Genomic DNA, 17,329 nt, shown 5'->3' on the forward strand with positions numbered 1-17,329 from the left:
TTCAGACCTAGGGACACATACAGACTGAAAGTGAGGGGATGGAAAAAGATATTCCATGCAAATGGAAATCAAAAGAAAGCTGGAGTAGCAATACTCATATCAAATAAAATAGACTTAAAAATAAAGAATGTTACAAGAGACAAGGAAGGACACTACATAATGATCAAGGGATCAATCCAAGAAGAAGATATACAATTATAAATATATATGCACCCAACATAGGAGCACCTCAATACATAAGGTAACTGCTAACAGCTATAAAAGAGGAAATCGACAGTAACACAATAATAGTGGGGGACTTTAACACCTCACTTACACCAATGGACAGATCATCCAAAATGAAAATAAATAAGGAAACAGAAGCTTTAAATGACATAACAGACCAGATAGATTTAATTGATAAAAACAGCTGATTACACTTTCTTCTCAAGTGTGCATGGAACATTCTCCAGGATAAATCACATCTTGGGTCACAAATCAAGCCTCAGTAAATTTAAGAAAATTGAAATCATATCAAGCATCTTTTCTGACCACAACACTATGAGATTAGAAATGAATTACAGGGAAAAAAACGTACAAAACACAAACACATGGAGGTTAAACAATACGTTACTAAATAACCAAGAGATCACTGAAGAAATCAAAGAGGAAATCAAAAAATACCTGGAGACAAATGACAATGAAAACACGACAATCCAAAACCTATGGGATGCAGCAAAAGCAGTTCTAAGAGGGAAGTTTATAGCTATACAAGCCTATCTCAAGAAACAAGAAAAATCTCAAATAAACAATCTAACCTTACACCTAAAGGAACTAGAGAAAGAAGAACAAACAAAACCCAAAGTTAGCAGAAGGAAAGAAATCATAAAGATCAGAGCAGAAATAAATGAAATAGAAACAAAGAAAACAATAGCAAAGATCAATAAAACTAAAAGCTGGTTCTTTGAGAAGATAAACAAAACTGATAAACCATTAGTCAGACTCATCAAGAAAAAGAGGGAGAGGACTCAAATCAATAAAATTACAAATGAAAAACAGGAAGTTACAACAGACACCACAGAAATACAAAGCATCCTAAGAGACTACTACAAGCAACTCTATGCCAATAAAATGGACAACCTGGAAGAAATGGACAAATTCTTAGAAAGGTATAACCTTCCAAGACTGAACCAGGAAGAAATAGAAAATATGAAGAGACCAATCACAAGTAATGAAATTGAAACTGTGATTAAAAATGTTCCAAAAAACAAAAGTCCAGGACTGGATGGCTTCACAGGTGAATCCTATCAAACATTTAGAGAAGAGCTAACACCCATCCTTCTCAAACTCTTCCAAAATATTGCAGAGGAAGGAACACTCCCAAACTCATTCTATGAGGCCACCTTCACCCTGATACCAAAACCAGACAAAGATGTCACAACAAAAGAAAACTACAGACCAATATCACTGATGAATATAGATGCAAAAAGCCTCAACAAAATACTAGCAAACAGAATCCAACAACACATTAAAACGATCATACACCATGATCAAGTGGGATTTATCCCAGGGATGCAAGGATTCTTCAATATACGCAAATCAATCAATGTGATATACCACATTAACAAATTGAAGAATAAAAACCATATGATCATCTCAATAGATGCAGAAAAAGCTTTTGACAAAATTCAACACCCATTTATGTATGATAAAAACTCTCCAGAAAGTGGGTATAGAGGGAACCTACCTCAACATAATAAAGGCCATATATGACAAACCCACAGCAAACATCATTCTCAATGGTGAAAAACTGAAACATTTCCTCTAAGATCAGGGACAAGACAAGGATGTCCACTCTCGCCACTATTATTCAACATAGTTTTGGAAGTCCTAGCCATGGCAATCAGAGGAGAAAAAGAAATAAAAGGAATACAAATTGGAAAAGAAGAAGTAAAACTGTCACTGTTTGCAGATGACATGATACTGTACATAGAGAATCCTAAAGATGCCACCAGAAAACTAGTAGAGCTAATCAATCAATTTGGTAAAGCTGCAGGATACAAAATTAATGCACAGAAATCTCTTGCATTCCCATACACTAATGATGAAAAATCTGAAAGAGAAATTAAGGAAACACTCCCCTTTACCACTGCAACAAAAAGAATAAAATACCTAGGAATAAACCTACCTAGGGAGACAAAAGACCTGTATGCAGAAAACTATAAGACACTGATGAAAGAAATTAAAGATGATACCAACAGATGGAGAGGTATACCATGTTCTTGGATTGGAAGAATCAATATTGTGAAAATGAGTATACTACCCAAAGCAATCTACAGATTCAATGCAATCCTTATCAAATTACCAATGGCATTTTTTTACGGAACTAGAACAAAAAAGTCTTAAAATTTGTATGGAAACACAGAAGACCCCGAATAGCCAAAGCAGTCTTGAGGGAAAAAAAGGGAGCTGGAGGAATCAGACTCCCTGACTTCAGACTATACTACAAAGCTACAGTAATCAAGACAATATGGTACTGACAGAAAAACAGAAACATAGATCAATGGAACAAGATAGAAAGCCCAGAGATAAACCTACGCACTTATGGTCAACTAATCTATGACAAAGGAGGCAAGGATATACAATGGAGAAAAGACAGTCTCTTCAATAAGTGGTGCTGGGAAAACTGGACAGCTACATGTAAAAGAATGAAATCAGAACACTCCCTAACACCATACACAAAAATAAACTCAAAATGGATTAGAGACCTAAATGTAAGACCGGACACTATAAAACTCTTAGAGGAAAACATAGGAAGAACACTCTTTGACATAAATCACAGCAAGATCTTTTTTGACCCACCTCCTAGAGAAATGGAAATAAAAACAAAAATAAACAAATGGGACCTAATGAATCTTAAAAGCTTTTGCACAGCAAAGGAAACCATAAACAAGACGAAAAGACAACCCTCAGAATGGGAGAAAATATTTGCAAACGAATCAACAGACAAAGGATTAATCTCCAAAATATATAAACAGCTCATGCAGTTCAATATTAAAAAAACAAACAACCCAATCCAAAAATGGGCAGAAGACCTAAATAGACATTTCTCCAAAGAAGACATCCAGATGGCCAAGAAGCACATGAAAAGCTGCTCAACATCACTAATTATTAGAGAAATGCAAATCAGAACTACAATGAGGTATCACCTCACACCAGTTAAAATGGGCATCATCAGAAATTCTACAAACAACAAATGCTGGAGAGGGTGTGGAGAAAAGGGAACCCTCTTGCCCTGTTGGTGGGAATGTAAATTGATACAGCCACTATGGAGAACAGTATGGAGGTTCCTTAAAAAACTAAAAATAGAATTACCATATGATCCAGCAATCCCACTACTGGGCATATACCCAGAGAAAACCATAATTCAAAAAGACACATGCACCCCAATGTTCATTGCAGCACTACTTACAATAGCCAGGTCATGGAAGCAACCTAAATGCCCATCGACAGACGAATGGATAAAGAAGATGTGGTATATATATACAATGGAATATTACTCAGCCATAAAAAGGAACGAAATTGGGTCATTTGCAGAGACGTGGATGGATCTAGAGACTGTCATACAGAGTGAAGTAAGTCAGAAAGAGAAAAACAAATATCGTATATTAATGCATATATGTGGAACCTAGAAAATGGTACAGATGAACTGGTTTGCAGGACAGAAATTGAGACACAGATGTAGAGAACAAACGTATGGACACAAAGGGGGCAAAGCGGCAGGGGGGTGGGGATGGTGGTGTGATGAATTGGGCAATTGGGATTGACATGTATACACTGATGTGTACAAAATTGATGACTAATAAGGACCTGCTGTATAAAAAATATTAAATTAAATTAAAAAAATTTTTTTAAAAATCAGCTCTTTTCCAGACCAGCAGCTCTCATACTTTTGATCTCAGGACTCCTTTAAACCCTTAGAAAATTTTGAGGCCCCAAAGAGCTTTAGTTTTGTGGGCTATAGGTATCAATATTTACTGTATTGAATAAAACAAAAAATTAAATATTTATTCATTTAAATTACTAGTAAAACCATTATATGTTAACATATTTTTAATGAAAAATAATTATATTTTCCAAAAAAAAAATAGTGAGAAGAGAGCCACTGTTTTACATTTTCTCAGATCTCTTTAACATCTGAAGTAATGGAAGATAGATGGTTCTCATATCTGTTTCTGCATTCGATCAACAGAGAGTCAGTATCACACATTATATAGCCCCTGGAAAACTCCAGTCAATGGTACACTTGTGAAAGAACGTAAGTAAAAAAGACAAATGATGTACTACTATTATTATTAAATCAGTTTTGACTTTATGGACCCACCTGAAAGGGCTTTGGAGTTTCTCAACTTCAGTTCTACTGATATTCGGGGCCATATAACTCTGTCGTGGGGGCTGTCCTGTGCATCGTAAGACAGTTTAGCAGCATCCCTGACCTCTACCCACAAGATACCAGTAGCACTGCACATTCTCCCCTGCCAAGTTGTGACAACTAAAAATGTCTCCAGACAATGTATACATGCAGGCGGGGTTCTCTTTCAACACTCACACCCAGCTACCTTCTGCTTTGTTAGTTTCTGCCATAAGGACCTGAAAAACTAAACTCACTTCTTCAGCTTCCCTTGTGGTGAGTGCCACTTTTGCTGCCTGGAAGAGGGTGGAGACTGGACGCAGTGCAGTCATCTTGCCTCCATAGGGCAACTAAGGTGTGTCTGAAACCCAAGGGTAATGCCCTAGAAAGACTGAGTGCCTGGATGCCTGATTGTAGTGGCAGCCATGGCACCAGCTCGGAGCCATTAGCCAAGATAAACAGCTCTCTGTTTAAGCTAGTATTAGCCAGATTTTTCTGTTATTTGCAGCCAAACGCATTACTAACTGATACTATTAGAAAACAAAAACAAACAAATATTTAGCACTATTATAAGCCAACCACTCTTGTAACCATCATCCAGTTCAAGAAATGGAACTTTGCCAGCCCCCACAGAAGCCCCCCCCAATATGTACCATCCCAATCTCAAGCCCCTTCCTTCACTCAAAAGTAACCAGTAACCTGATTTATAGGAATCATTTCCTTGCATTTCCTTATAGTTTGACCACCAATGTATATTCCTTGACACTATCATTCGGGGTTTACCCATTTTCAAATTGATTGTTTTAATACTTTACATCTCTTTTTCTCCATGGGTTCCCCCTCCATTCCTTTCTGTCAGCTCTCTTTTCATAACGTCCTATTGTGTAGTCCTCTCATTTCTGAATTTTCCAATCCTGATGTATACAGTTCTTTTATAACTTCTATCATTTTCTTAACTTCCTTTAGCTTCTGTTGGAATGTTAATAAAGTTTCATCTGCTTTGGGACCCTCTTCTTCTAGTATGACTTCATTATCTGTAACTTTATTATTCATAGGGGTTATCCCCATTTTTTCTTATATTTACATGAAGTTCAACCTCAATCCGTTTCTGCTGCCCATATTAAGTGAGGTGGGTAGGGGGTAGAAGGCCCAGAACAGCTTTTCCAGTTTCATGGCTCTAGGGCTCCCTCTTCTGGTTTTACATTGAAGTATTAAAAATATGGCCCAGAGGCGCAGCCACCCAGAGGTGTAGCCAATACTCAGACCTACTTCCTCTGGCCTTCTCCACCATTACTATCTGAGCTTTCTTTCTCCTTTAATGCCCCATCAATCAAGGTCTGTGGTCCGAGCAGGTCATTTTTAAGGAGTGGCTCTGTCCTTGCAGAGAGATCTTCTACAAGGGATTTCCTGAGAGGTCTGAGGGCCCAGGTCACTCCAGCAGCCTCACACCTCCTCCAGTCTCCTTGCCCTCACCCACAAATTAGAGCCTGAAAAGCCTCCTCCCAGTATTAACTGCTGTTATCCAATACGACCATAAAATTCTTTACTCCCAGTGGGGATCCCTCCTTTTGAGTGTGAATACTTGTGGGAAATTTGTAGGTTCCCTGACAATCAAAATGACCAGCAGCCCCCTCTTTCCTTTGCTTCCTCCAGCGCAGCTGCTGTTCTTATCCCTAAGTCTCACCGCTACCGGTAGTTTGACCCCACTAGTTGATAACTGGGGATTCATGGAGATACTCTGTCGCTAGTTGAGTCTGTGTTTTCTTTTTTGCTGTCTTGCTGTCTCTATTTTTGTTAGGGATTAAGGGAGATTCTGAAACCACTTCCCATCACGCCTTTCCTTTCAAAAACTTTAACTCATTTATTGAGAGTAAACAAAAAATAATTTGGATTTGAAAAATGTCAACTATATCATGAGGCTGCTCCAGATAATCGTAAATCTAGGCAATAAAACCACTACTCTAAGCTTTCAGATGCTAACCAGACATCAACAGGGGGCATCACCAGCAGGCATACTTCCTAAAGGACAGACATGTCATCTGTATAAAACAAGACGCAAACAAGGTCAATCTCTTTCTTCCACCCTTGAAAACAGTTTATCAAGTTACACAACAGGAAAAATCTTTAGGGATTAGGCTAAAAAAAGTTCCTGTTTTCTCGATTATTTATTACATGAACGATATGTGTGGCTCCTTACATAAAACCTGTGACGGTTAATTTTACTTGTCAACTTGACTGGACCATGGGGTGCCCAGATATTCGATTAAACATTATTCTGGATGTGTCTGTGAGGTTCTGGATGAGATTAACATTAGAATCAGTAGACTGAGTAAAGCAGATGGCCCCCCTCAATGAGGGTGGGACTCATGTGGTCTGTTGAAGGTTTCACTAGAACAAAAAGGCAGAGTAAGGGAGAATTCACTTTCTCTGCCTGTCTTTGGACCCAGACTGGAACTACAGCATTGGCTCTCCTGGTTCTCAAGCCTTTGCACTGCAGATCTTGAGACTTCTTAGCCTCCATAATCACATGAGCCAATTCCTTACAATCAAGCAGTCAATCAATATGTCTCTTTCCCTCTCCCCCTCACACACACATATGTCTCCTATTTATTCTGTTTCTTTGAAGAAACCTGACTAATACAAAACCTCTACTCTTAGTTTATCATTATATGACACAAGAATTGTCTTGTTTTGAACCCAATGCTGAAGAAAAATTAACAATGATAATAATAACAATTATTAAGGTCTTACCAGGAAGCAGGCACTATGCTAAACATTTTACAATCTCATTTAGTCCTCATAAAAACCCTAGGAAGGTAGTAGTATCATATCTCCCAATTTAGAGATGAGAAAACAGGCCGTGTGTGGTGGGCTGCTTTCTGCTGCGGTAACAAACTTCCCAAAATCTCAGTGGTCAAACGCGAGAGAAATTTTATCTATTACTCATACAGTACGTCCACTGTGGGTTGGCACCAGAGGCCTCTATTCACATCAGTCAGTCAGTCACTCAGGGACTCAGGACTGGTGGAGGCTAATCTCAACGAACAGAGCTCAGGGCTGGCAGCCCAGGACACCTGGGCCCCAGGACTTTATCAGCGAGGGTTCTGGCAGGAAACAGATGAGTAATTTGAGGAGTGTTTATAAAGGCATTATTTATAGAAGTGTGTAGAGAGCACGGGAGAGGGGGAGGGCAGTACCTGTGGCTGAAAACAGGAAGCTTTTATACCATCCCTAGGCTCAAAGGGTCCAGGGAAGGAGTGGTTGCCAGAACCAGGAGCTGTGTGGAGAGGGTCACCCAACAGGAGCCGTGACCTTTGTTCAAGGGACACAGCCAGCCCACAGGGACCCTGCATGTCCAGCCTCCTCCCAGTCTCCCACTGGTGCTCCCCCCGTGGACAAATCCAATGGGAAAGTAGAAGGCAAAGGAACCTTTGCAATCTTCCATACCAGTCAGCCTCCCAGTGCCAAGAAGAGAGTGGGGAAGGGTGGTGTGGAAATGTGGAAGGGCAAACGGAAGCCATCCAATAGTGCACAGCAAAGTCCAAAGACAGAGTAAAGCGAAGCCTTGAGTACATGATTTTCAAAAGCCCCTTTGACTTTTAAACACTGTTTTCCTAAAATACTACTGTACCAGTAGTAAAAAAAAAAATAATGTGTAGTTAACACATTTATTTATGACAATAAACACTAGCTCTGCATAATTAATAATTAACACTTTGTACTGGTCTGAATGTGGCTGTTCTGAATTTCAATTTCTCATTCTCCCTGCCCATCACCTTAGAAAGCAAGGCAGGAAGTCGGCCATGTCCCTCCTGGGCAAGCCTGTGCCCAACCCAGATGAGGACTACGGGTGTGGACAACCAGAAGATGATGCGGGGGTGGGGGTAGGAAGGGGATGACAGACTGGGTGAGTGGCTCCCCCCACAGCTGGACCCTTGCAATCAGAGAGAACAAGGTCACAACAGCTGTTTCCAACTGGACATGGACTGAGAAATTACAATTCACTGACTGAAGACTGCTGGTACAGGTATCTAAAAAGCAGTGGGAAAAATGAAACAATAGTGGAAAGAGAAAGAAGGAAAAATCAAGAACCTGACTTTGTTCCTTCAACTAACTTTCCCTGAACACTCCATCTGTGTACTAAAGAGTACTTAGCACTTGCGAACGCTCAGCACAAAGCGGCAAGTAATGTTATGTAGAAAATAGACCTGACTCAGGAGCTGTGGGAGCTACTGACTGAAGCAGTAAAGGAAGAATAACCAGGCAGGTGGCAGATTTGAACTCAGTCTCAAAGACTAAGCAAAAGACTGACCAGCCTGGGTGGTGCAACTAGTGAATTACTCTCTGACAGCACAGATCGCAGCTTTTGAAACCTGTGAGTCAGTCTGATTGACTCGAGGGGTGTAAAAGTGACAGGATTACAGTGAGAGGAATCACTGCATAATGGTTCACAGGAAGGAAGGGCGCTCATTTTCTCTGGTAGCTGCTTACGAATGTAGCAATACTACAGGTTGGAAACTTATATTTTCTTTCCTGAATTGTGGATCCATTTAAGTAACAGTCCACAAAGATGGCAAGTGGCACCCATGACACATAACAACGGAATGGAGAGGGCTCCTGGTCACAGAGCAGCCTATAGCACACCACGCACAGGCTGCCCCCATCAACGGGAAGACCAAACACAAGAGCCAAGTACAGTGAAATCAGGGACAAGGACTCTTACTCTTTCATCCCAATACCAGAATTTCTGTTTGATGCACCAGGCACAAGAAGTCAATTTGGTCTTATGGTTCCCCTCTAACTCTGCACTTAAAGTTTTTATTTCTTTTATGGCCCAAGTTCTCAAACAACAGATTTTTAGGAAGCTGGTAAAACACTTTTAATTTATAAAAACATTCTACATTTCAGAAAGACTTCCATTAAAAAGCAGTTAAAGTTAATGTCCTGATGTTTAATAAGTTTAAAGTTTCAATTTTCTAGAACTTTCATTTCTATAAAACCCTTACTGTGCCAATCTTCACAGGACAAATAAAAATGGTGTGTCATGGTAATGCCTTCCATTATTTTCTACCACAGCATGGACACATTAAAGTGAAGTAAACAATTACAAAGATAATCTGGAAAAATAAGCCTTTCTATCCAATTAAATGAAGCGACACAAATGGCTCAGAAAACAGTATCAGTAATCTTTATGTTACACTAACTTCCCTTTGCTTATTGGTGGTACTAGTAAGATGTTAGTAATAAAGTTATAGATGAGTATAGTTAGTAATATATTTTCAGAGACACTAAACACCTTTCTTAAACTTATATAGAATCATTTCTCAACAGACACACATTTGGAGATGTCACAGACATTGTAGTGTTAGGATAATAAAGCTACTTTTCACAGTGCTTAGGTTAAGTGGTAACCTGTTATTAAACACACACATACACATACACACACACACACACACACGCACACACACACACAGGTAACACAGAGAAATCTCTGCCTGAGTCAGAAGATGTTGATAGAGACCAACATAATCAGCAGATGATATGCTCAACACTTTACAGGCATTATCTCATTTAATCTTCACAATAGCCCTTCACAATAGGAAACAGGTACCATTATTCTTACTTCATAAATGAGGAAACTGATGCTCAGGAGATAAAGTGTGCCCAGGCCACCCGGTTAGTGACTGGCAGGGCTAGAAGTCAAACCACCACCTGCAACTCCACATCCCACATTCTTTTCACAAACAAGGGTGCTTCAACCAGCCAAGTCTTCAGTATCAATTTACTTAGCGTGTTTGTAAGAAAACAGGGGGGTGAGAGGGACTTCCCTGGTGGCCCAGTGGTTAGGACTTCACGCTTCCACTGCAGGGGGCATGGGTTCGATCCCTGGTCAGGGAACTAAGATCCCACATGCCTCGTGGTCCGGCCGAAAAAAAAAAGGAAAAAAATTTTTTTAAAAACATTAAAAAAAAAAATAGGGGGGTGGTGAGAGAGATCAACAGTTTTTGGATCACCAAGATTTTTCAGAGCCACACAACTGTCTAGAGCTGTGCTATCCAATGCGGTAGCCACTAGCCACATGTAGCCATTTAAACTTAAATTACTGAGCATAAACTTCAAAAATCAGTTCTTCGGTTGCACTATCCCACATTTCAAGTGCTCAATAGCCACACGTAGCTACTGGCTACCATAAAGGATTGGGAAGACTATAGAACATTTCTATCACCACAGAAAGGTCTATTGGGTAGCGCTGATCTAGAGGACCCCCCAAGAGGCACGGTGAAGTGGAGGTGGGGCATGGTGGGAATCTGCATATCTTAGAGATCATTACTGTCCAGAATGTTAGAGGACATCATAGACAATGAAAAGACCTTTCCATCTGTACTGTAAGAACAAGATCAGCTCTTTCTCCATAAATTCTTTCCCTGCAATGGCACCCTCAGTAGTTAACACTAGAGGAAAGAATAGCCGTAACTACTTTATGTGAACCGATTCAATTATGGGTTCCAACTTGGAGAGGAGAGCTTGTTTGTTTGTTTTGAGCTGCAGGGGAGGAAGGGTATATAATAATTCCACTTTTAAGAACTGGTTCAACTAACACTTGAAAAATACAAGGTAAGAGATTTATGAATAGGAACCACATCACAGTGTGCAGGAACATTGCACAAAAGGACTTTACAAATTAAATTACATTCACTACAGGTACTGGTGTGCATTTCTACTAAGCAAAGGTATTATTTAAACCAAATGATAGGTTTCCTAAAAGAATGCAAAAGCACAACACTGAGAAAAAAGACAGTCTAAGTGTAAAAATTATGACTAAATTAGACATTCTAAAATGAAATACAAAAAGGGAAATACAGGTGAAAGCAACCCAAGTGCTTGTTGGCAGATGGATGGATAAACAAGATGCGGTATAGTCACACAATGGAATAATTATTCAGGTTTAAAAGGAAGGAAATTCTGACACATGTTACAACATAGATGAATCTTGAGGACATTATGCTAATGAAATAAGCCAGACACAAAAAGACAACTGCTGATGATTCCACTTATATGAGGTATCTACAGTAGTCAAACTCATAGAGACAGAAAGTAGAAAGGTGGTTGCCCAGGACTGTGGGGTGGGGTGGGGGAAGAGTGGGGAGATGTTGCTTAATGGGTATAGAGTTTCAGTTTTGCAAGATGAAAAAATTCTGGAGATTGGTTGCACAACAATGTGAATATACTCAACACTGCTGAACTATACACCTGAAGATGATTAAGATGGTAAATTTTATGTTGGTTTTTTTTTACAATAATAAGAAGAAGAAGAAGAAAAGGGAAATGCAGGCCCTTCTTAGAAAAGCCATCTAAGTCTGTTAGACCACTTACTGGTCTCTTCCTCCACTGTTCCATGTTAACACTACAGTCTCCTTACTGTAATGAAAGTTAATGATTGCTCTGAACTTTTTAAGATTTAAATAATAAAACATCATAATGGTAAGGCCAAATATGCAAATACCTGGGTCAGTAGCAGAGATAACTGCTCCAAAAAAGAGACAATCCGTGTAGTAAAATTTATCCGAGAGCTGCCCCACAATCTTCATGAGCTTCACCACACCATACATGAGATTTCTGTAAGAAGGGAAGGTAAACTATGTCAGAAGGAAAAAAAAAGAAAAGAAAACCCACCTAATTGAGTAACCTGGCAAATGAGCAAGCAGAGGAGTACTAGAATACTGCACTTCCAGAGAGGTTTGTGAAAACGTTGGGCAGCTGCTGTGGTTGGACACTTACCAGGAACATGTGCAAATAAGACTTTGGCACCAAGTAATGGTCTGCAGTTAATGTCATCTTGCTGAAATATCTGAACACTCCATTTTAAAAAACTGTGCTTATTTACAACTATAAAGTATGATCCTCAATTAGCAACAGTTAGGGCATTTTAAGCAACTGGGTAGTAGGGAAGAAAGGAAGAGAAAGAACTCTGCAAAATGGGTAATGAATTGCTATAAAACTCCCAGGATTCTAAGACAATGCATTTAAAGTCATGGAAATGAGTGGACTGGATGAAGCTGGAGAGAAAAAAAATGGGTTGGCCACAAAGATCCAACTGGTCAACCTTCTCTGCCAATAATTATTTCAAAGAAGGGAAGAGAGGCAAAACTCTTTGAGCATCCCATTAAAATATCAGCGTACCCATTGACATATCTGGCTTCTCACTCTTTGCATGGGTTAGGCAGGCCAGCAGCAGCCCTCCTTATACTGCGCAGAATGTGATATGGCCCAAGAAGGACCACCAAGTTAATATTTCAACTTGGCCAGAGCACATTTCCTACAGGACAGCTGACAAATTGGGAGGAGTGAAGAGTGTTAAAAGGCCTAGTACATGTTATTAAGGGTGTGTGTGTGTCTGTGTGTGTGTGTTGGTAGCAGCTGTAGGGATTAAGGGAATAAAAACAACCACAGAATAAAGAGAAATTAAGAAAATCCCATTTACAACAGCATCGAAAAGAATAAAATGCCAAAAATAAATAGCCACAGAATAGACTCATTGTACCCTACAGCCAACCCCCAATAATAAGATTCTTAAAGGTCAAGACCATATCATTACTCATCTTTGTACCTTAGGTGTCTAGAACAGTAGATTGATGAAGCTAGAAGTTCAAGAACTATTTGCAGAATTGAATCCTTTTGAGAATAAACAGCTATAACTTAGTGTTTGCCTACTGTGTGCCAGACATTGACACTGTTCCAGACACTTAAACAGCTATATTTCAATTCACAGGAATTCTATGATACAGAGTTGATTTGCTCTTTGTTGCTTATCAAAGGCTTCTTTCACCTACCTTTTAAATATTTCTTGAAACTAGACCTTCCTCTCCATTTCCTTCTATCATAAGCTTAGATCTGAGCAATAGACTTCTCCGTGGTAGCGTTTTCCCTATAGTCACCAATATCAGTTATCTAACCTGTCACTCTTCAATGGCTTGTCTCTCTTAAAGGACAAAGTCCAAGCTCCTCCTGTTTTGGTGGCATAAAAGGCTCCTGCTTTTATCTCCAGCTTTCCAGCTAATTTTTTTAAACTAACTAAAGTTCACATTTCATTCAGATTTCCTTAGTTTTTACCTAATATCCCTTTTCTGTTCCAGGATTCCATCCAGGATACCACATTACATTTAGTCATCATATCTCTTTTGTCTCCTCTTGGCTGTGACAAGTTTCTCAGACTTTGCTTGTTTTTGATGACCTTGGCAGTTGGGGAGGAGTACTGGTCAGGTATTTTGCAGAATGTGGGACTTGTCTGATTTTTTTTTCTCATGATTAGACTGAGGTAATGTGATTTTGGGAGGAAGACACAGCAGTAAGTGCCATTCTCATCACAGATATCAAAGGTACAGCGTATCAACATGATTTACCAATTTTGGTGTTAATCTTGATCATCTGGCTGAGGTAGTGTTTGCCAGGTTTCTCCTCTGTAAAGCTACTCTTTCTTCTTCCTTTGCATGCTGTACTCTTTGGAAGGAAGTCGCTATGCACAGCCCACAATCAAAGGGGGGAAGGCCCAAGCTTCACCTCCTTGAGGGGGACTGTATCTGCATAAATTATTTGGAATTCTTCTGCACAGATTTGTCACTTCTCCCCCATTTATTTATTCATCCAATCATTTATTTATATCAGTATAGACTCAAATATATTTGCTTTATACTTTGGGTGATGATCCAAAACAATGTTATTTCTTATGTTGTTCTTTAGCCATTAGGGAGGGGGGGGTTTTCAGGTTGGCTCTGTGTCCCTTTGACATGCTCCATATCCTTTTTGTTTGTTTTCTGAGCACTTCCTTACTCTCTGACACTATAAGATGCTCCATTGTCATTTTGCATATTTGCTGCCCCAGCCCTAGAATCAGCCATTTCTGCAAGGGGCCCTGGTTCTTTTCATTGAAGAATGCTATTAGAAACTAAGATCTGGGGACTAGGTTTTATTTTATTTCAACGTTAATGAATCTTAATTTCAATTTAAATAGCCACATGTGGCTCATAGCTACCACACTGGACAATGTAACTCTAGATCTTAATTACAATCATCATAAACATCAAAATACTGGACTCTGGCCGTTGCCAGGGGCTGGGGGGTGGGGGAAATGGGGAGGTGCTGCTCAAAGGGTACAAACTTCCAGTAACAAGATTAATAAGTTTGGGGGTCTAATGTACAACATAGTGATTATAGCTAATGATACTGTACCACATACTTGAATGTTGCTAACATGTCCTCACCACAAAAAAAGAAATGGTAACCATGTGACCAGATGAAGGTGGGAGCTAATACTATGGTGGTAATCATTTTGCAATTTATAAATGTGTCAAATCAACACACTGTATACCCTACACTTACACAATGTTACGTGTCAATTATATCTCAATAAAGCTGGGGAAAATATTGGATTCTGTGGACCCATGTGGATCTCATCTCTTTGGAAGTGTGGTAATTTGGTTATATGACAAAGAGTCACTTACCCGATAATGAAGCAGGAAACGGCAGTCCCCAAGAAGGCATAGGCCAGAATAGACCCAAGGTTTCTGAAAAAGTGTCTCTGAATAAAACAAAAAAGCAGGAATCACATTGTGAATTTTGACAGTGAACATCAGAAACACTACAAGTCTCTAAAAAGTGAAACTTTACTTACTGCTTCCATTATATTAATTAACAACTGAAGTTACTCCTGAATAATGCTATTTAGCCTTAGAAAATCATGGTTTTAAGATATCCTTTGTCCTACCAATCAGTGAGCAAGCAAGCAAGACCTTAGTAAATTTCAGAAAAAACTACTCTGGCTGATTATATTAAATTACATTTTGTGTGTGTGTGTGTGTGTGAGAGAGAGACAGAGAGAGAGAGTATGTGTGTGTAAGTAGACCAATCATTTTCACAGATTTAACCCAAACTATTTTACCCTAGTGATTCAACTAGTCACTTCCAGTTCTGGTGGTACCTTAGAAGAACATTACAGATATAAGTTTGAAACTAATAAGCTATGAAAGTGCTAAGGAGCTTTCTGGTTAACTCAGCATCAGAGGCGTCTTCTGATATTCATCTGAATTAATCTTTGGAGCCTGGGAAAGAGGGAAAATAGAGATAGGTGTGGAGAAACAAGAAACAGGTAGTTCATCTAAGATGGGCAAATTTATAAGTATGTACACACACACACACACACACACACACACACACATGAATTTACTTCTCATAAATCACTGGGCCTGTGGATATTCTGATGGGGAAAATCCCTGTTCTTGGGACCCTGAGACATGATCCTTACTTCTCAAGGCATAAAGCTGTTCACACTGGACAATCATAACTATTTAACAAAAACAGACAAACAAAATCCCCTAAACACCCTAATTAAACAGGAACCAGGAACACTTTATCTAGAAATTTTAAAAGGCAGGAGAGCCCCAGCATGTGAGCTAAGCACCATCAGGGAAAGAGAGGGCACAGAAGAAGCACTCAGCCTGGATCAAGCAGCCAGCACGAAGTCTGATCAGACAAAGGGCTGCAGGCGACCATCGGCCTGCATTCCAGACAGAGGACCTAAGACCTTGGCTTCAGCCTTCCCCAATGCCTGCCCCTCTCTGAGGCTGTGAAGAAGGCATCAAAGAATCCCTAGTGCCCCTAAACCACCTGCTCAGAACAGAATCCTTCAAGGGCTTCCCACACTGACAGTCATCAAATGAAGGTACTGCCTGTACATATTATAGACACATTATGTTTGCCTCCTAAATCAGTCATTGTCCTCAGTCTTTTTTTAATGCTAATGCATTTATATGCCACTGTTTTGAAAAAAAAAATTAGACTTCAAAAAAAAAAACCAACAGGGTTTCCCTGGTGGCGCAGTGGTTGAGAATCTGCCTGCTAATGCAGAGGACAAGGGTTCGAGCCCTGGTCTGGGAAGATCCCACATGCCGCGGAGCAACTGGGCCCGTGAGCCACAACTACTGAGCCTGCGCGTCTGGAGCCTGTGCTCCGCAACAAGAGAGGCCGCGATAATGAGAGGCCCGCACACCGCGATGAAGAGTGGCCCCCGCTTGCCGCAACCAGAGAAAGCCCTCGCACAGAAACGAAGACCCAACACAGCCAAAAATAAATAAATTAATTTAAAAAAAAAACCAACAACTGTGACCTACTTGCCTTTAAAAGCTCCATCAAGTGCTTAAACCAGGGAGGGGGTGCATCAAGGACAAGACATGAGACCAATGAAACCCATGCGAAGTATCCAGGAGCAAAATTTTAATCCTAGATGTGCTTTCCCTTGCCACTCGGCCTTCTTTTGGGTAATCATTCCTATGGTTGGTTTGAATATATTAAGTAAATTTGCATTTATGATATTAGCCAAAGCAGAAAATTAGAAATGTAAATCTACCACCAAAAATGCATTCATGATATACTCTAAAATCACACATACACACACACACACACACACACACACACACACACAAATTACCCATCCCATTCATATCTGTTGATATGAACTGGAATTTTATTGCACCTTGAAAAGGTATAACATGCCACTTATTTGTATATTATTACACCTAGTATTTCATTATATACTTCATAGTTTACAAAGTACTTTCGCATATTAGCTCATCCAATTCTCACAACAACCTCATCGTGAAGGTGTTTTTTGGACCATTTTATATGAGAGACAACTAAGGCTCAAAAGTGTGATGTGAGCTGCCTGAAGCCACATGTCTACCAAACCGCAGCACCAGAACTGGAAAGCAGGTCTTCTGACCCCAAGGCACTGCACTCTCACCGCACAAGATGCCCTTCTTGATTCCCACCACATCCTTTTAGGGAAGAAGGACAGGAGGTGTCTAGTGGAATCCTATATCTTTCATCATCTTCTTATTTGGCCTTAACAGTTCACAGTCACGTGTGGTTCACATGGCCATGACTGGT

The 17,329-nt window shown here is 39.8% G+C and overlaps 1 protein-coding gene across 4 annotated transcripts in view; it reads right to left on the reverse strand.

The window, feature by feature from the left end:
* The window catches only part of SLC9A7 (solute carrier family 9 member A7), a 142,357-nt gene that overhangs the window by 53,319 nt on the left and 71,709 nt on the right, over window positions 1-17,329 (reverse strand). For all 4 annotated transcript variants that reach the window (XR_009698899.1, XM_061178270.1, XM_061178269.1 and 1 more), the window contains exons 4-5: window positions 14,890-14,966; window positions 11,895-12,007 (exon numbers count right to left, since the gene is read on the reverse strand). Coding sequence is in view for 3 of the 4 variants with exons in the window: in XM_061178270.1 (XP_061034253.1) it covers window positions 11,895-12,007; window positions 14,890-14,966 (190 nt within the window). In the remaining variant the exon portion in view is untranslated. The remainder of the gene's footprint in view (window positions 1-11,894; window positions 12,008-14,889; window positions 14,967-17,329) is intronic.

Source organism: Eubalaena glacialis, chromosome X (assembly GCF_028564815.1).
Source record: "Eubalaena glacialis isolate mEubGla1 chromosome X, mEubGla1.1.hap2.+ XY, whole genome shotgun sequence".
Classification (NCBI taxonomy): Eukaryota; Metazoa; Chordata; class Mammalia; order Artiodactyla; family Balaenidae; genus Eubalaena; species Eubalaena glacialis.